The 22,555-nt window shown below is 51.8% G+C and overlaps 1 protein-coding gene across 1 annotated transcript in view; it reads left to right on the top strand.

Annotated features, from left to right (window-relative positions):
- The window catches only part of SLC17A9 (solute carrier family 17 (vesicular nucleotide transporter), member 9), a 22,493-nt gene extending 254 nt beyond the window's left edge, over nucleotides 1–22,239 (top strand). Inside the window, exons 2-13 of the mRNA XM_014954542.1 lie at nucleotides 9,626–9,823; nucleotides 11,819–11,958; nucleotides 12,616–12,715; nucleotides 13,475–13,605; nucleotides 14,423–14,519; nucleotides 15,416–15,512; nucleotides 18,040–18,127; nucleotides 18,400–18,434; nucleotides 19,012–19,127; nucleotides 19,605–19,660; nucleotides 20,128–20,157; nucleotides 20,553–22,239. Of these exons, the coding sequence (XP_014810028.1) occupies nucleotides 9,626–9,823; nucleotides 11,819–11,958; nucleotides 12,616–12,715; nucleotides 13,475–13,605; nucleotides 14,423–14,519; nucleotides 15,416–15,512; nucleotides 18,040–18,127; nucleotides 18,400–18,434; nucleotides 19,012–19,127; nucleotides 19,605–19,660; nucleotides 20,128–20,157; nucleotides 20,553–20,716 (1,252 nt within the window). The 3' untranslated portion in view covers nucleotides 20,717–22,239. The remainder of the gene's footprint in view (nucleotides 1–9,625; nucleotides 9,824–11,818; nucleotides 11,959–12,615; nucleotides 12,716–13,474; nucleotides 13,606–14,422; nucleotides 14,520–15,415; nucleotides 15,513–18,039; nucleotides 18,128–18,399; nucleotides 18,435–19,011; nucleotides 19,128–19,604; nucleotides 19,661–20,127; nucleotides 20,158–20,552) is intronic.
- The last annotated feature ends 316 nt before the right edge of the window (nucleotides 22,240–22,555 follow it).

Here is a 22,555-nt window from a genome sequence, read left to right as displayed (position 1 = left end):
CCCTCCCGCATCCCCCGAGACCCGCCGCCGCCGCCCCCTGCGAAGAGGTGCCGTTTTGGGGATGGAGGGGGTCGGGCAGCCCGCACCCTTCCCCGGAGAGGCGGTGTCGCTCGGGGGTCCCGTGGGGACAGCCGTTTGGGATGTCGCCGGTCCCAGCCCCTCCGCTCCCCCCGCTCCCGGTGCTGCCCCGCCGGGGGGTGCGGGGGGACGGTGCCCGGGACAGGGTCCCGCCGCCCCCGGGCAGCCTCCGCCGGTTCCCTCCCACCGAGACGGGGAAAGGGGGAGACGCGGAGTTACCGTGAGACGCAGCGGGGTTAAAAAAGGCAATTTCGGCTCATTTCTGGCCTGTAGGCAGCGGTTTAAACACGGCGCTGAAACCACTCGGAGGTAGGTAGCGAAGTGTTCCGGCAGGAATGTTTGTACTGCTGATAGAAATTAATTAAGATAAAGCCTGGAGTAGGAGCTGGGCAGCAACGGCAGCACAAACCGTTCTTCAAGCGAAGTAATTAAGAGAGTTCAAAACACTATTAAGCCTTTAAAAGCGCTATTGAGCCCAGGCTGTCTACTTTTAACAGCAAACCCAGGGTGGGTTTGTGTTTGGAGCGGAGGCTCCGAGCCCAGGGGCCACCTGGGCGACCTGGGGCAGTGCCCTCCTCGCCGCCCCCCCGGGAAAGTCACCCAGCACCCCGGGATCCCCCGCTTCTCCCAGCCCAGGCGGGGTGAGATGGTGATTCACAAGTGCCATGTGGCAGCTGGAAGTGATGCTCAGAGGCCTTTGCAAACTGGGAGCCCCCGGACTCCACCAGTGCTTTTGAAATTTGGTGTGATTCAATGCTGCCACGAAGAGGAACTAACCCCTGGCTGCCACCGCGGTGGCCTGTCCCATCAGCTCCCCTTTGACTTCAGGGCCAGTGTCACCCCCCGGCCAGCTCGCCCTGGCCATGGGGACAGGTGACATCGATGCCAATGTGCAGGAATGTGATGCCAAGGGGAGGAATTGCCCCGTCCGGCAGTAATTAGCTGCTGGGTAAATTGGGGTTTATCATCAATCACTTCCTGCAGCGGCAGCAGGCTGATAGCTGACATTAACTGCCATCCCGAGGAGATTTCTCCTGCAGCCTGAGACCTGGAAGTCTAATCGAACCCAGACGTGTCTCAAGATAAGGGGATAGGTCCCAAAAGCAGCTCTTTGGCACTGGGGTTGCTTAACACTTGAAGATTCTCTCCCCATAAAAGCAGTTGCCAAAACTCCTCTGGGGACAGGTGACATCGATGCCAATGTGCAGGAATGTGATGCCAAGGGGAGGAATTGCCCCGTCCGGCAGTAATTAGCTGCTGGGTAAATTGGGGTTTATCATCAATCACTTCCTGCAGCGGCAGCAGGCTGATAGCTGACATTAACTGCCATCCCGAGGAGATTTCTCCTGCAGCCTGAGACCTGGAAGTCTAATCGAACCCAGACGTGTCTCAAGATAAGGGGATAGGTCCCAAAAGCAGCTCTTTGGCACTGGGGTTGCTTAACACTTGAAGATTCTCTCCCCCAAAAGCAATTGCCAAAACTCCTTCTCTCTCTCTCCCCCTTTATGTCTTTTCCCTAAGTCTTTATGAAAACGGGAACGGTGGGAGAGGCAGAAGCTAGTGCCAAATTTTCGTGAAAAAAGTTTCCCTTTATATGTTTTTCCTCTAGAAAAAATTAAAAACATTTGGCCAGAATGAACCTGCTAGTTTCCCAAATCTCTTAGAAAAATGCAAACCGTCGATAACACTTTCCAAAGTGATGATTTATTTATTGAGACAGATACGTTTTGAAGGGATTCTGACCATGAATCCGGTTAACGTGGAGGAGCAGCAGGATAACCATCACTCCAGCCAGATCCTTATCTCTATTGCAGTAATTCCAGGAGCAGGGATCACCTCCCCGTTGCCTGGCGCAGACACACACCTGTGGTCACAGCCCTTTTTTGGGGAGGGTTTATGGAGTCTTTTATAGTCTAAAGTAAACAGGGGTGTGGAGGGTGGGAACGGGAAGAAGGGAGCAGAAAGGGAGAGTGATCCGTGGGTCACCCCAGCAGGTTGGTCCAGTTGTATAAAACACCTCATGGGATGGCTTCAGATCAGTTTCGTGGACAGTTTTTGAACAGTGTGTGCAAATAAATGGCTCCCACCATTTCCAAGGGATGAGTTACTGCCACGGAGGCAAGGTTTTGTCAAGTGGGGGAAGTGACATGGGTTCTCCTTTCGTGCTCCAACAAAAGCCATGCCAGGCAGCCTTCCAAGATCTGTCTGCACCGTCAGCCCAAGGAAAGACAAACAGTTATCTCCACAGGTTTATTTTTCCATCTTTGTTTATGCCGCTTCTTCTTTTGTCCTCCCTTTCTTTCAGCCGCCTTTTCCTTCCTCTTCCCCTCTTCTTGCCCCGTGTTTTATCCTGTCTCTCCAGCTGCCCTTCCCATGCTTTTCTGCAGGTTTCCAGCGGCTCCCTTCGCACACATCTCCTCTTGCTCTTCCAAGAACAACGCTCAGGGATTTCTGTTTGGGGCTTGGGAAAGCCCTCGCGTTTCTGTAGCGCGTCTGGACGTTGAGATAGAGCTTTTTTATGGAGATCTTCCCAGGCCAAAGCAGAATCCCTCAGGCAGTAGACATGCATTGGTGCCTCTGGTTTAACTGGGGGGAAGACCCAAGTGCTGAGAAGAGAAATCTGTTGCTAGAGGTTGCACACAAAGCCACGGGTAGGTCCAGCAGGAGATGTGAGAACATTTTGGATGGTGCCTTCAGGAGAGAAATACAACACAGAAAAGTTTTTATGGAGATCTTCCCAGGCCAAAGCAGAATCCCTCAGGCAGTAGACATGCATTGGTGCCTCTGGTTTAACTGGGGGGAAGACCCAAGCGCTGAGAAGAGAAATCTGTTGCTAGAGGTTGCACACAAAGCCACGGGCAGGTCCAGCAGGAGATGTGAGGACCACCTTTTGGATGGTGCCTCCAGGATTAAAATACAACATGGAAAAATCAGTGTGTCCTGGGAAGCGAACGGCTCCCGAAACCATCTCCCAGCCTCTGGCTACACCTGAAGACCTGAAGATTATTACAGCAGTTTCTTCAAGCTCTGGAAATAAAAGGGGTTGTACCACCAGCCACGAGCTGGTCCCCAGTCACTTGACTGCACTCTTTGCCCGGAGCCAACGGTCACATTGTTTTTCTGAGCTCCGTGCCCTCGTCTTTTGTCAACATCACGATGCAACTTTAGTTGCATTTTGGGGTGTTTTTGATGGTTGAGGTTTTTTATTGTACAAGTTCCTCACCCTGGTTTTAATCATGACTAAGCTGAGAACTTTTTTCACGTGGAAAAGGTGAGCAGGGCACGCGTCTCGTTTGCCCTCGTCTTTTGTCAACATCACGATGCAACTTTAGTTGCATTTTGGGGTGTTTTTGATGGTTGAGGTTTTTTATTGTACAAGTTCCTCACCCTGGTTTTAATCATGACTAAGCTGAGAACTTTTTTCACGTGGAAAAGGTGAGCAGGGCACGCGTCTCGTTCCTGCCTGGCCCACGAATGCCCCGAGATGAGCCGTGCAGAGCACGCCTGTGCTTTATTCCTGCCTGGCCCACGAATGCCCCGAGATGGGGGCAGAGCACGCCTGTGCTTTGTTGTCATGTTTTTCCACCGCCTCCACCTGGACTCAACAACTCTTTCCCGCTCATACGAGCTGCCGAAATCTAATTTCATCTTTGCTTTTGCTGAAAGCAAGAAATGAAGAGAGGGAAGAAGCCCGGAGCCGTGCTTGCTGAACACCACTTTGTTGCCATCTGCGGAAGGAGTCTGTGCACGGGAGGCTGACAGGAAACCAGCAGCTTTTCTAGGAAAAAAAAAAAGCCCTGTGTCCTCTGTGCTGCTCCCCTCGGCTGTTCGCTGGTGGATCGGAAAAAACCCCACCCTTCTCCAAACCCCAAAGCTACTTTTTGACAGCGACAAATCATTAGCTTGAAGCCGGTTGGCAACACGATGGAATCAGCTCAAGGAGGGGGGAAAAAACCACCCCAAACCTCTCTCTTGACAATCACTTCAGATTTTTCAGGGGATGGAGAGTTTGTTGAGAAAAAAACAAATAGTGAGAGAAGTGAGAGGACTGTCAAACCAGGTTAAAAATAACTAGCTGGGTATTATCTGCTGGCACGGGGTGTCTGTGTTTACGCCACGTCCCTCAGGCCGTGGTTTGCAGGAGATCACTGTAAATGAAAGCCATAGGCAGGTAAGCTGGAAAAGAGGTATTTTTTAAGTGGGGTGCTGCCATGGGGCTGGGGGTACGTCCAGGGAGGAGAAGGTCCCCAGGCTGTGGTGTGACAGGCACGGGGGGGGGCACAGGCACCGGCTGCCCAGACTGGGGACATCCCCCTGGGAGATGCCACCAGGGCTGCTGGGTGCCCTTGGTTTGGAGCTGATGGCCCTCCAGCCCGGCTGGGGACTCGGTGCCACCTCAGGGGCTCATCCCCACCCTGCTCCTCCCGGGGTTCCTGCAGGGACGGTGGGTGTCCACTGCGGGCTGGGGACACTGGAGGTCACTCCAGCCAACCTCCCCTCTGTGCATCTCCCACGGAGCTGGTTTTAGTCTCTTTTTAGAGAGGGGAACTGAGGTAGCAATGTGCTGGGGTGGGCGTTATGTCCTGGTGATGCCCACCACGTGCCCACGTGTGCCCACCTTGGCCACGGTGCAGCTCGGATGCAGCTCAGGAGCTGCAGCCCCCACTTCTTCTCCCACTTCCAATCCCAGTTATGGAAAACACCCACAAAACCTCGGAGCCGGCTTCGGGCCAAGAGCTGTTGCTGGGACACACTGTTGGTAGTCTGGCTGTCTGACACAGCCCTCTCACCTCCTGAAAATACCTGATAGTCCGGACTCCTGCCTTGAAGGGGCACTGAACTGTAATCTAATTGATAACCCAAACTCCAGCCAGTCCGTTTGAACAGTGACCTGCAGTGTCTGCAGACAGACAGACCTACAGACAGACCTGCAGACCGGGGGGAAAAGGAGGAAGGCAAAGCAAGAGAAATAAAGTTGAATAAATATTTGCTCTGTGGCATCTACCGGAGAAATTCCTCCAGCAGGAAAACACACTGCAAATAAAGATATAAAGATACCCTGTGCTGCTGGCTCTCCTTCCACCGCAGGACAGCTTGGCTTGGTTTTGCCCCTTTGGGGCTCTCAGGCAGCCTTAAAAATGACTCGTAATTAGTGCCCTAAGCAGGGCACCCATGTGGTTGGGGGGAGCTGGTCCCAGGAGAATCCCTGGATGCTTGGGAGCAAAGCCATGAGCACCCGGGGCTGGCTTTGGAGGAGGAGAACGTGGGGGCTGGTGCTGTATAAAAAGCCGCCCAGGAAGAGTCATTAGGGCTCGAGATCTAATTATAGCCTGTCTGGCTGGTGGTTGGAGGTTTGTGAAATAGGAAGTGTTTTCTAGCTGCCTGGCTGGGTGAGGAGGGTCTCGGTGACAGGCAGAAGGGGATGCACCTGCAGCGCCTGTGTCTTGTAAGCAGAAAGGCATGACCGGTCGGGGGGCACAGCCCAGAGCCACCACCATCACGCGGCACCCAATTAAGTTAATTAGGTGGCTCCAGAACAAGCTCTGGTGATTCACCTGCCGACAGTCTGGAGGTGGCTGTCCCCTCTCCCGGAGGTTTCTGCCCCCTTTAGCCTGGGCTTGGCCAGGACCCACACGGGGTTGTGGGGAGATGCTTGGTCTGACCCCGGTGTGACGGTGGCACCGATGACACCAACGGCTCTGACTTCCTTAGTTTCAGATGTGCTTTGCTCTGACTCAGTTTGGTTTTCTCCAGCACAGATTACCTCTCCCTCCCTCAGCAGCGAAGCCATTAGATTTATTTTGTTAACTCTGGTAAAGCTCCGCTTCTCGGGTGGCTGGTGTTACCCACAAAAACTCTTTGGTTTATTGTTATTCCGTAGTTCTTGAAGGAGAGTTTTAGTTTTCCCCCTCTGTGCTAGTCGAGGTTCCTCCTGTAAACCTTTGCTGTTGTTGTTTTGCTCTGAGCAGAACATTGACTCATCGGCAGCCTCTGTGATAACTATAATTAGGAGAAAATGCATTTACAAAGCTCTTTCCTCTGATGCAAGCACATCATTGTCCTCGCAGAGAAATAATTCTTGCCATGCTGCCAGGTGGGTGTGGGCAGCTAGCGACTGCATTTAACACTCCTATTATTTGAATGGCTTTTCCTAGCTGGATGTGCTACCTGGGGAGCCAGAGGTAGTCTGAAGCTGTCTTTATACTCCCCATTGGTTTTCAGCATGAGCCTCTAGTGATGCGTTTAAACGTATAGGAAAAGAGTGTAATAGATTGGAGGAGCAACCGAAGAGTGTGTCTCATACCCAGGGGCTTATTTAGTGCTTTTGAAAAGAAGAATGGAAGTCAAGGGAAAATAATTCACTGGAGTTTTGTCAAAACATCAGCTGGGGAGGAGGGAGGAGGTCTCTGCTTGGCAGCCCCGTCCCGCTGCGGTCTCTGAGCTGCGCTTGGGACCGTGTCTTGCTCTCACAGGATCCCACGTGGCACTTTGAGCCCTGCTCTCGGCCGGGTGGGACTTGTTTCCTGGCTAACCCAGCACTGCCTAACCCCCTCCCCAAAATCTCCTCGTGTCACAGGGGCTCGGGTGACTCTGCCCGAAGGCTGGGAGCTCTCAGCATCCCTTCCTGCCCCTCTGCCCTGACGCCAGAGCCCCTCATTGCTTCTTTGGGTACCAAACCATGATGCTCCCCCTCGCCTGCATCTCCCTCGGACACTGGCATTGCCCTGTGTGTGTGGGATTTGTTTTTTCCTGCTTGCAAACACCCACTGGAGGGAACAGACCTTGGCAATATTATAAAGAGAAGCAGAGTAAAGTCTACTTAAGCCTCACAGTTCTTTTCCTCTCCATCTCACACCTTGCACAGCCGTACATGGTTTAGGGCCAGGGAAGAAGAGTCGATTTAATATCCCATTAAAATGCTGCCGCGCTCATCAGAATAACTCCAGGAGACGAGGCAGAGCTCAGCCCCGCTCCAGACGGGGAGAAAACTCATAAAGCTCTCCCTTTGCTTCGGGGGGGAATTTAGACAATTTAGAAAACTGTCTCGGCAGCTGAATAATGGGAAAAGCCCACGCACATCGCGGGCTGCTGCGTTTTACTTGGTCACCTCAGCTGTTGCAGGTCCAATAGCTGGAATTTATCGGCGCCGTGCCGCTGTAGATAACGGGGGAGATGACGGCCCCGGGCTGGCAGCAGCCCGTTCCTGGGGGTGCAGCAGCACGGGGTTGGCAGCCACAGGTCAGTCTGCGTGTCCTTACGCCTGCATGTCCCAGATCACCTTGAGACACCCCCCTGAGGGCTCTCTGCAACGTTTCCCATCACTGGTTACCCCCCACCTACTCTCTGCCTCCCTTGGGGGGGTTTCTACCACAGAATCACAGAATCTTCTAGGTTGGAAGGGACCTTAAAGATCATCTTGTCCAACCGTCAACCTGACTGACAAAAATAGACACCCACACAACAAACAAGAAGCATCACCATCACTAAACCATACCTCCCAGCACTACATCAACCCGGCTTTTGAACACCTCCAGGGATGGGGCCTCAACCACCTCCCTGGGCAGCCCATTCCAATGCCTGATAACCCTTTCAGTGAAAAAATTTTTCCTAATATCCATCCTGAACCTCCCCTGGCGCAACTTGAGGCCATTTCCTCTCGTCCTGTCGCCTGTGACTTGAGAGAAGAGACCGACCCCCACCTCTCTACACCCTCCTTTCAGGGAGTTGTAGAGAGCAATAAGGTCTCCCCTCAGCCTCCTCTTCTCCAGGCTGAATAACCCCAGCTCCCTCAGCCTCTCCTCATAAGACTTGTGCTCCAGACCCCTCCCCAGCTTTGTTGCCCTTCTCTGGACCTGCTCCAGCACTTCTATGTCTTTTTTATGGTAGGGGCCCCCAAACTGGACACAGTACCCCAAAGCTCCCCCCTGTATGGTCCCTCTGGGTTGGTGGGAAGGGGCGTCTGGGAGCCTCTGGTTTCTCTGAGCTTTGCCACAGGGAGCTGGGCTCGGTGGAGCAGGCAATTAGACAACAAATCACCTTTGGTTGTGCAGCAAATTACGCTATGATTGCTGCGTATCTTCCACGTGGCATAAGGCCAGGAGGAACTGAGATGGTTATCGGCCAGTTCAAACGGCCGAGGCAGCTCAACCCTTGGTTGCTTGTTCCTCCAGCAAAGATCTGTGAGGGTGTCTAGTTCCTGTGTTGTTCTGTACGTGTGCACGGCAACGACGGCTCCCACCTCCAAAGCACCACCTGAAACACTTCCAGTTCCTCCTGCCAGAAGTTGGCACCGAGCTGGAGCTGCTTATCTGCCTCCTGGGGAAACGGCAATAAATTCACCTCCCGTGGGCACGGCTGCCTGGCCCGGGTTACTTCTCATTGTTCCTTTGCCTCCCCCCGTGACGGGCCATTTGACACCGTTTATAAATGGGTTTGTGCTGTGTGGGATTAACCTACATTTATCATCATCCCAGTCCAGCCCCATGAATGCCCCTATCAATATAAAAAGTGACCAGGGTTGTTTCCCCGTGCCGGAGGTGGGTCAGTTCAGTGGGGTGGAAAGCAGAGGGGTTGGTGCCCTGGTACAGTGAATTCCCCTCAGTGCTGGAGCAGAGAGTCCGTTTGCTCAGTGCTTTGTGCTCCGGGCACAAAAATAACCAAATACAAATAATACAAATAGTGGGTGTTCTCACTCAGCTTTTAACTCCGTAATTCACGGGACCAAGACTGATGTGAGGGTCCCCCCTCAGAAGAGGGGTTCAGGTGCACCTGGGACCTGAGGTTTGCAGCAAAGTGTGGGTTTCTGCTCCAGAAGCACGATGCTGACTTGGAGCAGAGAAAAATCACCTTCCTATTTATTTCTAGCCTGTATCTTTTGCAGGAGCACTTTCCTTGGGAACTCATGTAACAAAAAATACATGCTTTTAACATGTTGTTACTAATATTATCTTAACCTTCTTGCCAGGCCAGGCTGGATTCTCTCACTCCTCTCTCTGGGCTCTTCAGCCCCATCATGTCTTGCCTCTCACTAAAGAATTCCTCCTCTCCCCCCTGTTTAGGGAGGGTGACACACACACCTCCCTGGGGAATGGGTCAGAATGCCAAACAACAAATGTTTGCTGCACAGAAGGTGTGTCTCCTGCAAATTTTCACAACCCCATGACCTTTTTTTCTTTGTTATCCTTATCTTTTAAAGAACAGTTTCTAAAGCTTTTGTTTGGGGAGAAAAGCAAACAAACCAGGTTTTCCCCCACGGTCAGCTCAGCCCGTTCCACCTTGCAGCCTCCGGGCAGACACGATTGTGCTGCTGTGGTCAAACAGGGTTTGGGATGAAAATCAGCATCGTTCCTAAAAGCCACCAGGTGTGATACCTTCTGTGCCAGAGCCACCATGCTCTGTACAAGGGGTTGTACTTACCTTTCTTTTAGCAAGACGAGGCTCCTCACGCCTTGCAAGCGAACCAGTCACACCAGTGAGTCCTCGCTGTGGGTGGATCTGCCAGGAGGATCCTTCCATCAACCCTTTCCCCATCTCTCCATCCCTGCAGGCCCGAGTCCCGTGTCTGGACGGTGATGCTGCTGCTGGGGACCTGCCTGCTGTACTGCGCCCGCGTCACCGTGCCCGTCTGTGCCGTCGCCCTCAGCACCCACTTCGACTGGGACAAGAAGCAATCCGGCATCGTGCTCAGCAGCTTCTTCTGGGGCTACTGCCTGACGCAGATTATCGGGGGACATATCAGTGATCAGTACTGGAAATTATTCTCATGTTTTCCTCTGCTCGGGCTTTTTGAATGACCTCTCGGTTCAAGTCTCAGCAGCGGCTGGGACAGTGATGGGGTAGAAGGGTGAAGGATGTCCATGGGGAGAAGCTTTATGGGTCACCACAGGTTGCTCTGGAAGCAGCTGAGACCTCTCCATCAGCCTCACTCAGAGTCTGGAGCTCTGATTCAGAGGGGACACATGTAGTTTTGACTGTCCAATTTGATCTCTGGATCTTAAAATCAGTGTGATGCTCACAGGGCAGCGTGTACCAAAGGACTTGGGCATGTTTAGTTTGGAGAAGAGGAGGCTGAGGGGAGACCTCATTGCCCTCTACAACTACCTGACAGGAGGGTGTAGAGAGGTGGGGGTTGACCTCTTCTCCCAAGGGAATAATGACAGGAGCAGAGGAAATGGTCTGAAGTTGGGGCAGGGGAGGTTTAGATGAGATATTGGGAAGAATTATTTTGACAAGAGGATGGTCAGGCACTGGAACAGCCTGCCCAGGGAGGTGGTGGAGTCACCATCCCTGGAGGGATTTAAGAAACGTGTAGACGTGGCACTTCAGGGCACGCTCTAGTGCCTGAGATTGTTGGGTTAGGGGTTTTGTTGATGTTTTTTTGGTAGTGCCCAAGATTGTTGGGTTGGGGTTTTGTCGATGTTTTTTTGTGTATGGTTGGACTCGATGATTTCAAAGGTCCCTTCCAACCATGAAGATTCTGTGTTTCTGTGACTTTGCACAGGCAAAATCCCCAGGTGACACAGGGAGCATCTCCACAGTCATCACTGGTGCCTGCAGAGCAGCAGCCAGGAGAGATCCACAGTCGTGTTAGTGGACACTTAGACCAACAAAGGGTTGTGGTTTTTTTCACCTGGAAAATGTGAAGAGCACTTTTATACCAGCATAATATTTCTGATGGAGGCTGTTTTGAGCCCTGGTTCAGTAACTGGAATAAAAAAAGCAAACCCACAAGCTTACAAGTTAAGCCGATGAAAGAAATAGTGGGTGTAAAGCAGACTTTATTTTAGAAAAGTGCTAAAGGCTGGTGCTCTGTGCATAGCTCATAGCTCCTGCTCGCTGGGAGTGTTACTTGTCCATTAACAGTTCAGTCCCAGTGATGCCAGACAGCCACTTGGAAGAGTTTATGGCTGCAATTGCTAACCAGGAGAAGAAAATATTTCCTTTTTGCAAGGAATGCAGCTTTTTTTCTATTTGATCTGTGTAACCTGTCTCCATTTTCAGTCCAGCACCTCCAGTTTTTCCACCCTACATTCATTCCCATGCAGTCTTCTCACAAGTGAGCCCCCATCGATGTTTCCATCCTCTTTGGGAAAACCAAGTGTCTCCATTTTATCATGTCCATTAAAAACCAGCTGCCCCAGTTAGCTGTAGGATCTGAGCGATCACCTGCTCGAGTTCCTTTCCCCAGCCACCCTATTCTTCATGAGGAGGGCTTTCCTATGAAATCTTTTGTGAGGAACACGTGCCTGGAAGGAGTGTGGTATCCGTGCAGTGCACTGTGCTGTTTAATTATGTTCCTTAATAATGTGCAAGCAAATGCCTGCAAAAAATCCCAGTGTGAACAGCAGAGCTGGTGCAAAATTGCAGATGGAAGAGAAAACACCACCAGTGGTTAAGGAAAGCAGAACGGTGACAGCAGCGTGGGCTTCCCCTCCATCTGAGATGGGGGTGCACCAGTGGGGTGGTGTCTCAGGGCATCTGGTTGGACGGGCAGCACTGGTGGCCAGTGGCCTGGTGAGAGAATGCCACTGGCCACCTGCTCTGGGGGAGGTGGGAAGGGAGGTCCCTGCTGATCATACTCCCCCAGGGGGATAAAGACATTTTCAAGAGGAGAAAAACAGGTTTGACCCAAAGGTTGTGCTTCAAAACAGGCTAAACTGGGAAGCAGATGAGGCTTGACTGGGGGGCTTTGCCCTTTTGCTCTCTGCTGGTGTTTGATAACGTGTTTTCTGCCTTCCAGGATAGGGGGGGAGAAGGTCCTCCTCCTCTCGGCATCAGCCTGGGGGTTCCTGACGGTCATCACCCCGCTCCTCACTCACGTCACCTCTGCCCACCTGGTGTTTATGACCTCCTCCAGGTTCCTCATGGGGCTGCTGCAAGGTGAGAGCCCTGTCCTGAGCACACCTGGCTGTGTGTCTGTCTGCCCAGGGCTTTCCACCAGGGGGGCTCTCGGGGGGGGGTAAATTCGGATGCAATTCATGAGGTTTGCAGTGCTCTCCTGCGTGTTTGAGCATTCCTCTGCCTCAAAACTGCCTCCGCAGCCAGAACTTCTGGGGGGAAAAAAAAAAGAAAAAGTGACATTTCTAGATAAAGTCACTGGCAAAGAATCTCCCCCCCCGAAATGTCTCTGCCACACACGGGCTGCTGCCTTCTGAGATCATCAGTGCTCCTCTTTTGAGTTGCCGCATTTTAAAACTCCTTCAAAGCACTGGGGGAAAATTGGTCCTTGCCCAAAGTTTTAGATAACTTTTGGATGATTTTCCTCCCCCCTCGCTGAGCTGCAGCACTGGGGGACCGTTGGGATGAGTGGGTGGCACTGGTGGGTTTACAGCATCAGTGATGGTGAAACAGGGGATTACGGAGAAGGCACAGACCAACCTTTCACGGAGATGGATTCACTTATTTTATTTTACATCCCTGTTTTGATTCCACCAGAAGTCTTGTTGCTTTGTCTCGGTGTTTAGCTCCTGCTGGATCTTTTAAATTTGCTTTTGATTTGAGCCTGACAGCTCCCTGCCTTGCTCCCGTTGCTCACAGGGGTGTATTTCCCATCCCTGGCCAGTCTCCTGTCCCAGAAGGTCCGGGAGAGCGAGCGAGCCTTCACCTACAGCACCGTGGGGACCGGCTCCCAGTTTGGGTAAGTTCAAAAGGCTTTGAGCAGCGACTGACAGTCTCTGGACATGGCATGTGATGAAATGCCATTAAATAGTTGGAGGCAAAACTCGCAGCCCAAAGTACCTGTGGATTCCTGGGTCCTTGAGGATCCTGGCTGCAGCTGAGGAAGCCTCAGGCACTTGCTGTCGTGTGTGTCAAGGATTTCTGTATTTTTTCCTTTCTCTCTTTTCAAGCCAGACTTTGAAGAGTGTTTGCAACATTTAATTACTATGGGAAACAGCCTGATTCGGTAGGAAGAGCAAGAGTCAGCCCGAGAGTGGTCACCTGCCCTCCCTGATGGATGGGGATAATATCACTTCCCCGGCTCTGCTCATCTCCATGAGAATTTCCTTTCTAAATGGAAGGGTTGCTTAAAAGCCAGATAGAAATATCACTGCGTTTAATCACTTAGTTTTCCAGTGGGCTCATTTCTTTTGCTGATTTACGTTCTCTGAGATACTTTCTGCACACCAGCAGCCTCATTTTCTTTCCCTGACGAGCATGTTTCAGTGTGGGGCAGGCAAGCATGGGGTTCCACAGCAGTGTCTCCTCCCCAGCTGATGATCCTGAGATGCCACGCAGGGGATGGGGCAGGTTGCAGAGTCACGGGGTGACAGGCAGTGACTGATGGCTCTTTTAAGTGTATTTAATGACCCGGAGCATCCACCCTGGGAAGTACCTCCCATGGATGCCTGTGGTCCAGATGCTTTTAGCCGGACCAGTGTGGTTTTTTCCCTTGCAGGACGCTGGTGATCGGCGGTGCAGGGTCTCTCCTCCTGGACTGGTACGGCTGGGAGAGCGTTTTCTACTTCTCTGGTTTGCTCACTCTGCTTTGGGTTTACTGCACCTGCAAGTACCTCCTGACTGAGAAGGGTGAGTGCAGCCACCTGCATCCCTGGGCTGCAGCATCCCCGAGGATGCGGGACCCCGGTGGTACCTCCCGCCTATTTTCTGCAAATCCTGTGTTCATCCAAGCTCGTGCCTGGCTTTACACAAAGATCCTTTGTTCAGGTGTCTTTCTACAATACACACCGTGTCTCACCCAAGATGCTAAACCCAGAAACAAGGGGTTGAGCTCTTGCATTGCTGATTTTGAGTCCCACATTGGATTATATCCCTGTCAAGAGCCTGATCCGTCTCCTCGGTTCTCTTAAGCACCAGTGAAAACACCAAACAGAGCATGATCTTCAAAGTGGATTAAGCTAAAGCAGGGCAAGATACTTATTTCAAACTAAGAGCATCTACACATAGAGCTTTTAAAAACCAGTTAATCCAGACTATCTCTTCCCAAATAACTGTCTGGGAGTAATTCTGCACATGGGCACACCATCACACCTGGCTCCAGCATTATCAGTGTGAGGGTGGCATGTAGGAGCCCAGCTCATGGGGAGCCTGGTGTGTGTCTGGTGCTACACAAAATCCAAACCTGGTCCTTGCCCAAAGAGATTTCTGCTCAATTATAACAAGAGATATAACAAATGGGTGAAGGTGGCTGGATGGAGGAGTGTGTAGATGCAGCAGAAACATTTTGGTCAGCATAAGGTGTTTTCACGAGCATCCAATGCTGGTACTGCCAAAAAAAAAAGAGTTGGAGATTAAAGGTAGTTGTACAGCAGTCTCCCAGGGCTCCCTCCAGCTGCACAGAAGGTTACTGATCAGAGCTTTCCTTTGTGTGTTTTCTTCCCTGCAGAACTCATCATCCCTGTAGACTATTTGATGAGAGGCCTCTCGATACCCAAGCAGACCAAGGTTCCCTGGAAGCAGCTCTTCAGGAAGGCACCGATATGGTAGGCAGCTGGGGTGGCTGTGAGTGCTGGCCGGGCTGGGGAGCATCCTCCCCCCGAGGGTTTCTCCTCCTCCCTCTGCTTATTTCTTCTGCCTGTAGCCATTTTATCCACTTATTTATATATTTGGGAGATAGGATGGGGTTTTCTAATCCCTTCTGTATAAATAAAGAACTCAAAAGGTAAGCTTGACAAAAGGTGGTGTATGTTCTGTCCGGAGGAATGTCAGGTTTGAATATTATGGGCAAATTTTCCTCCTTGGCAGGCTGCTCCCTGTGTGGGTTGTGTGCTCCTCCGGAGAGATATTCTCCACCGCTCTCGTTAGAAATGCTGCTTGTAATGGGCTCCTAAGAACTGCTGCTCAGGGGCACCAGGTGGCACAGGCTGTGTCCTCATTGCTGGAAAAACATCTTTTTAATGGCCATTTTTGCTTTGGGATGCTGCATTTGGTACTGAAGCTCATCCAAGCGTGTTCCCAAGTGCTGTTTAAAGACGGGGAGGAGGGCGATGGGGCTGCAGGGCAGCAAGCCCATTCCTGCCTTGAATAACCACGGAGCATCTGCTGATAAGAAATCCCTAGAAATCCCTAAAGAAAGCCTCTTGGAGCAGGGCAGCTCTTGCAGCACTGGAAGGGACTGGTGGGAAATGTGCTCGCCCAGTTGCTGCTGGAATGAACCTTGCTTGGAGCTGGGGGCTGATGGTGGGGAAGGAGCGAGCGGTGCTGCGAGTGGCAGCCAGAAGGAGTAGCCATCTATGGAAAAATCTCAGGAAGCAATTGCAGCGCCGTGAGGGGTTTATTTATAGACCAGGAACTGAAATATTGGGTTGCTGGAGTGCCTGTTTCCCACCCAGGGTGACCTGTCACTCCTGATTATTTCCTCCCCGCTGTGTGTTTCCAGGGCTGTCATCATCGCTCAGCTCTCCACGGCCAGCACGTTTTTCACTCTCCTTTCCTGGCTGCCAACTTTCTTCAAGGAAACTTTCCCCGAGTCAAAGGTGAGTTGGCTCTGGGACACAGCCCCTGCGGGTCCCTGGGCCAATGAGGTGGTGGGTGCCGGCTGAAATGGGTTGGTTAGGGAGGAAGATGATGGCTGAGGGAGGTGGTGGGAAGGCTCAGGAGCCGTTACACCCCTGCACATGCATTTGAAGATGCCAACGAGCATCCTCCCTCCCCGGGGCGATGGGCTCTGAGCAAAGGGGGAGATGTGGGAATGAGGTGGTGGGTGCCGGCTGAAATGGGTTGGTTAGGGAGGAAGATGATGGCTGAGGGAGGTGGTGGGAAGGCTCAGGAGCCGTTACACCCCTGCACATGCATTTGAAGATGCCAACGAGCATCCTCCCTCCAGGGAGACAGAGGTTTCTGGTTGCTCATTCAAGGATGCTGAAGTGAGGAAGGGCTGGGGTACCTTCCAGGCAGGAAAGAGGTTTCTGGTTGCTCATTCAAGGATGCTGAATTGAGTTGGGAAGAGCTGGGGTACCTTCCAGGCAGGAAAGGGAGGGTTATATTTGGGTTTTTGACTGCTTTTCTTCTCAGGGAAGGATGGTTTTAAAACAGCACTGAGCTCACAACATGACCCTGTTGCAGATGTCCCCCAAACCATTCACACCTAGGTTTTCACAGGGTTTTTAGCTGAGCTGATATTGTATAGCTCAGACCTGGCTGTGAAAATTATAATTACCGCTAATAATGTGTGCTTCAAAAATACTATAAAAGCTTCCCTCTCCTCAGCACAAATGTTGTTCCCATTTCTCAGAAACCTGGGCAGTGCTCATCTGGGCTGAGAGCTGGTATTTTGACCTTATTCTCAGAAACTCAGACAGTCTTTTCCACAATGGCTCTGTTAGGTTTTTATTATTTCCAGAGCCGCTTACAAAAGCCTTTTCATGTTACATGTCTAAGGCGCTTTATGGCATACTTGATATTTATATTTAAATCATATATTAAGCCGGCAAACATATTGTTGTGACGAGATCTGTGCACCTCGAGTAATGTGCTTGTGCAGCAGTAATTTACCATCTGTTAAGCATTATATGATGGTGCCCTTACGTAAGATGCTCTATATACGTTCCTGCATCTGATAATCGCTTCATACATGTTGGTAAAACGGGGCTTGAGGATGCTTGGCTTTAAAGGATGGAGGATAATCCTTAATGTGGGAAACCTGTGTCACCTACTGGCCAAAGTCCCTTTCTGCAGGTTTCCTGCCATCACTGCTGCCTCCAGCCCACCTGGATGGGGGGGATAGAGGGGTTGGGTCCTGCTGTGAGGGACAATGGGCCATAGGGACAAGTAGGATGGAGGATAATCCTTAATGTGGGAAACCTGTGTCACCTACTGGACAAAGTCCCTTTCTGCAGGTTTGCTGCCACCACCGCTGCCTCCAGCCCACCTGGATGGGGGAGATGGAGGGGTTGGGTCCTGCTGTGAGGGACAACGGGCCATAGGGACAAGACAAGGGTGGCTTTGGTGTGTTGGGTCTGACTTGCTGAGCAATCCCAGCTGGTGTTAACAGACACCAGAGATGTTACTCCACAAGCCCTGTGGGGTAACGTTTTCAAAAGTGACCAAGACCTGAAGTTTCAAAGGCACTGAAAGATGCAGAAGGACCTTGGTACGGTTTCCAGGAGCATCTTAAATGGGATTATTCAAAACCAAGATTATTCAGCCCTTCTGTGCATCCCGAAGCCAGGGGAGGCAGGGAGGGATGGAGGGATGCCTCCACGGGGCGATGGGCTCTGAGCAAAGGGGGAGATGTGGGGGGTGGTGGATGGATGGATGGATGGATGGGCAAGGCGATGGGCTCTGAGCAAAGGGGGAGATGTTGGGGGTGATGGATGGATGGATGGGCAGGTTCAACCAGCTGAGATGAAGCCCAGCTCAACCCGCACTGATTTCAGCTCCTCCTGGGATCTGGGCACCAAAACGCCTCTGAGCAGCTCTAATCCAGATGACTGGTAATCATCTGTGATTACAACTGTAGCAAGCTCCCTTAATTGAAAATAGGCCAAAGTATGTTGCTACCCATAATGTTACCTAATCCTGGCATTAGAAAATCCAGCTCTGTTCCCTCAGCTTCACAGTAACGCTGCTAATGAGGTTGAAGCTGATGTTGGAAATTTTGCCGCCGGCTTTCCTGCTGACCCACGGGCTGGAGCAGACTCCACAGCTGGCTTCCCGGGGCTCTCTGGCTCCCCGCCACATCACCTTGCCCAACAGTAAACTTTCCCTCTTTCCCGGAGCAGGCAGAGCTTTCTGCCTCTCCCTCGAAGGCAGGGTCACCGGGGCAGAAGGAAAGACCACAAACGGATAAATCCAACAGCCCCGTAATGCTCCTGTAACCTTTGGGGGGGTGCTGGGTGTAGCTGAGAGCTTTGCTGGGTGAAGGGGGTAGAGATCCTGCAAGAAGTCCCCATCACTTCATTTTTTTTTCATTTCTGCAAATACCACAGACTATCAGATAAAATATTTGCAGACAAACTCAGCTCTGACAGCAAACCTCTCTTGATTTTTGCTGCCTTTCAGGGCTGGGTGTTTAATGTAGTCCCCTGGCTGGTTGCAATTCCGACAAGCTTGTTCAGTGGATTTCTGTCTGATCATTTAATCAACCAGGGTAAGAGCTCTTTTGGCTTTTCCTCGGCTCTTTATTTTACGCGATGTGGAAAGAGAACCTGAGGGGGAGGAGGTGGGATTGTTGGGAGGGAGAAGAAAACGCAGGAAATAGATAACGTGAAGTTCTAATGTGAAAGTGGGGTAAATACTCTAGGGTTTGGGACTCCCTTTGATCTCAGCCACAGTATCAGGATTTCAGGAGATGAAATCCATCCATCTGAACAAGGAGACCAGGTGAGCTGTGCTAAACTGCGACTCTCCTTTCCTTTCCAGGGTACAAAACCATCACCATCCGTAAGTTCATGCAGGTAAGAGAGCTGAAGCCAGAGGAGAGACACCTGAGCTGCCTGCCCAGCTCTGCTTGCACGGCAGGTTAGACCCGGCACGGAGCTGGGGAGGTGGGTTTAGGTGGAAAGGGGAAAGGGTTTGAGCTTTGGGACAGACTGATGGTCAGTGTGTGTGGGAAATGAAATCCAGAGGAAAACCCTGACTGAGGAAACAGAGCATGGACCAAGGGTAACATTGAGCACGGAGATTTGTGAGTGCTCCGAAGAGGTTTTCTTTCACAGGCAAAGGCCAACCATACGCTCTCACTCCCAATGACCCCTTAGATACTGAGGAAATAGCAATACAAGGACGAGCAGAAATAGAAATGCTGGGTGAGAGCACAGCATTCACTGCCCCGCGGTGTCCCAGCCCTCCGGACAGAAGGGCAGTCCCTGCTCTGACACAGAAAGGCAGGACACTGGGGCTAAAAAAGGCCTGAGAAGCACCTGGTGCACACAACCTCCTGCCATCGTAAAGGGAACAGTCTGTCCGTGAAAGGAGTCACTTTCTTCCTTGCAGAAAATGTGCTGTGGTATTTAATTTTCCCCTTTCTTCCAGGTCATCGGCTCCGGCGTCTCCAGCATTTTTGCTTTGTGCCTGGGCCAGACATCCAGCTTCTGCAAAGCCATCGTCTTCGCCTCCGCCTCTGTTGGGCTTCAGACCTTTAACCACAGGTAAGGAGGGTGGTAACGACGGTAGCTGTGGCCCCGTAGCTCTAATTCCACACTCATCATTTTGGGGTCTCAGAGGAGGCTGCCTCCATCCTGACTGTCAGAGCGAGAACTGGCACTTGGCTGAGCATCCTCTCTTGGTCTCTGCGAGGCCGGTGGAGTCCAGTGCCCGCTGGGTTGGAAATGATCCAGCAAACCTCTAGCCTGGGGAAGGGCTTGGACCAGCAGGTATTAGGGAGATGAAGCAGGAGAGGAATTGTGTTTTGGCCCCTCTGAACTCTTTGAGTTGAATCCTTTTCCTCCTGGTACTCTCCCATGCTGCTTCCCCCTCAGCCTCTGTCCTCCCCTCTCCTGCCAGTGCCGTTTATTGTCCCGGACCCCTTCCTTTTGTTTGACGAAGGAAACTTTGTGTAAATTATGAAAAAGCGATTGTGCTCCATTAAAACTCCTATTTCCCCCCTGGTCTTTCTTTCTCACCAGTGGCATTTCAGTGAATGTACAGGACCTGGCCCCCTCGTGCGCTGGCCTGCTGTTCGGTAAGGACCTGGTGGGGTCTGGGTTGTGCTGGAAAGGGGGGTGAACGGGAGGGGACATGGACATCACCCTTATGGTTGGGGCAGGAGTAGCTCCGTGCGATGTCTGCTCCATACGTGCAGCCTCAGCTTCCTTCTGTGATGCTCCTGCCATTGCTGGGGGTGGGCAGCCCCACCAACCTGCCAAATGCTTGTCTGCCCCACGGGGAGGGCACGGGGACGGTGTCGGTTGTCCCAGCCATCAGCAGGGCGTTTGGCTGTGCATATGGATGTGGGTTTCTACCATACAATGCCTTTCCTTTCCTTACAGGCGTTGGGAATACAGGCGGAGCCCTCCTAGCTGCCAAATGCTTGTCTGCCCCACGGGGAGGAGACAGGGACAGTGTCTGTTGTCCCAGCCATCAGCAGGGCGTTTGGCTGTGCATATGGATGTGGGTTTCTACCATACAATGCCTTTCCTTTCCTTACAGGCGTTGGGAATACAGGCGGAGCCCTCCTAGGTAAAGTACCCTCCTGCAGCTCATCCTTTTCCTGGGCATACAATGCCTTTCCTTTCCTTACAGGCGTTGGGAATACAGGCGGAGCCCTCCTAGGTAAAGTACCCTCCTGCAGCTCATCCTTTCCTGGGGAGTCCTCTCCTCACAGGGGACAGGATCTGGCCCCAGAGCCTTTGCATTTCTTTCTCTTTTCTCCTGTCCCAGGTGTCATTTGTGTGTACTTGGCTGGACTCTACATAGTCCTCCCTTACACCATATCCCTCAGTCCCTTAAACACATCCAGGGATGGTGACTCAGCCCCCTCCCTGGGCAGCCTATTCCAATGCAGTCCTCTCCTCGCAGGGGGCAGGATCTGGCCCCAGAGCCTTTGCATTTCTTTCTCTTTTCTCCTGTCCCAGGTGTCATTTGTGTGTACTTGGCTGGCTACCTGATTGAGACAACGGGCTCCTGGATTTCTGTGTTCAACCTGGTGGCTGCCGTTAACAGCATTGGCCTCTGTGCATTCCTCGTGTTCGGGGAGGCCCAGAGGGTGGACACGGACTCTGCATACATGGACCTCTAGAGATGAGTCCAGCAAACAGCCGAGGAACAGGAGAGTGTCACATCTATGTGTCATTGTCGCACAAGTGCCAAAGAATTATTTTTTTTTTTAAGGTGTTTAACAGGAAAAAGTATACGGAGACCAAGCACGTAATGGGTCTGGATGAAACCCATGGGAGAAAAGAAATTTAGAATCTTTTGCTCAGGGCATAGCTGATGGCCTGCAGAGCCGTCCAGCTCAACATCTCCAGTGAGGATACAGCCCGTGTGACCAGTTTGCCCCAGTCCATGTCTAGTGGACAAATATCCACGTGGCCAAAGCAGCTCACCCGGCTTGTCTCCGGAGGGAGCTGAGGTTTGCCCTGGAGAGGGGAACAGGTCCCTTCATGCTCTGCCGTCCTCTGACCACAGGGAGGGTGGCCGCCTCTCGGGCAACACGTGTCCTCTGAACTTCATGGAAGGAATAATCCAAACTAACGTACCTCTGACCTTAACCCTCCCTCGTGTGCCTTCATTCTGCAGTCTGCTCGACGGGTACAAGCCAGGTCTACAAGAGAAAGGGTTGTGAGATGAATTCAAGGCTTCCCTTCAGGGGAAGTCTTCAGGCTGGATGTCTACCACGGACCCAGGAGCTGCCTTCGTGGTGCTGGAGCTGAGCTGGGGGCTGCAGAGCAGATCGCTCAAGCCAGTAGAGCCCATCTTTGCTTGATCAAGGACAGAGCTCAAGGGCTCCCTCCTCTCCCTGCTGGCTTTACTCCAGCCCTGAGCCAAGGCAGACCACCTCCAAGGTGAGAGCAGAGGAGACCTGCCATCACCCGTGGTCAGACTTAGCTGGTCTGAGCTCTCCAGGTGGGTGCCACCGAGGAGCTGTGAATGTTTAGGAAGAACAGGTCCCCTGCTGTGCTGTGGATCTGAACTCCCAGATGCTTTCTGCTTGATCAGACGTGTCCTTCACCTGCTCCCCAAGGGACACCGGAGACTTTCCAAAGAGCCTGCAAGGGGCAGGTTTGGTTTCCACGTTAAGCATAAAGCAGATTTGTGCATGGGGGATCCATGGTGCTGGCTGTGGATCCCTGCGGGTCCCTGTGTCAGAGGGAAGTACTGGGCTGCACACGCTTCTGAGCCTGAATGTCTTAAGTTATTTATAAATATTTTTAAATTTAAGTAACCAAATTCTATATTTTATGTACTTGAGGCCTGATTCTGCATGCTTATTTTGAGTGGTGCTCCCACCAAACCCCACAGTATTTCTAGAAGGGAAGGATTTACCAGCCTACAGTTTCTGGTTTTGTAGGATCTATTTTAAAGGTGACATTTCATATTAAAGCAATTCGTTGCTTTTCCTCCCACCCCTTGCTTGCAGCCTGAAAAGTTCTTTTTGATTTCTCTAGTGCTTGCCACAAAACTTCAGCTGAGACTTGGGATCTCAAGGGCTTCACCGTGCAGGAGAGTGATAGGTTCAGATTCATTGTCCTTAAAAAAAAAATAATTAATTATCCCCTGCTTCTCCTTTTGTTTTGGCCAAATTTCTTCTTGGAAGGTATGTTGGAGTTTCTGAATGGCTGGGTTTATAGTGAAAATAGTGACAGCCTTTTAATTGCAGAGACACTAATGGGTGCCACCAGGCTGAGCTGGGCTACTCATGGCGGGGTATTAAGAGGTAAAGATGCAACTGCCTGATGTCTTCACAGGAAAATACAGGATTGGTGCGGCCTGACTGGGGGACAGAGAGACAAGAAAGTTGTTTTTTTTCTCCTTCTGTGCATTTTTCCCCTAAAAGGCTGGTTGGTACCACGGGTACAACCCTGTATGTGGGGTGCCACAGCGCTGCAGAGCTGGGACACACCAACGCTGCTGGGAA

Source organism: Calidris pugnax, unplaced genomic scaffold (genome assembly GCF_001431845.1).
Source record: "Calidris pugnax isolate Ruff unplaced genomic scaffold, ASM143184v1 scaffold50, whole genome shotgun sequence".
NCBI classification, from domain to species: Eukaryota; Metazoa; Chordata; class Aves; order Charadriiformes; family Scolopacidae; genus Calidris; species Calidris pugnax.
The sequence above is the reverse complement of the archived record's forward strand: the minus strand, read 5'-3'. Positions and strand labels throughout refer to the sequence as shown.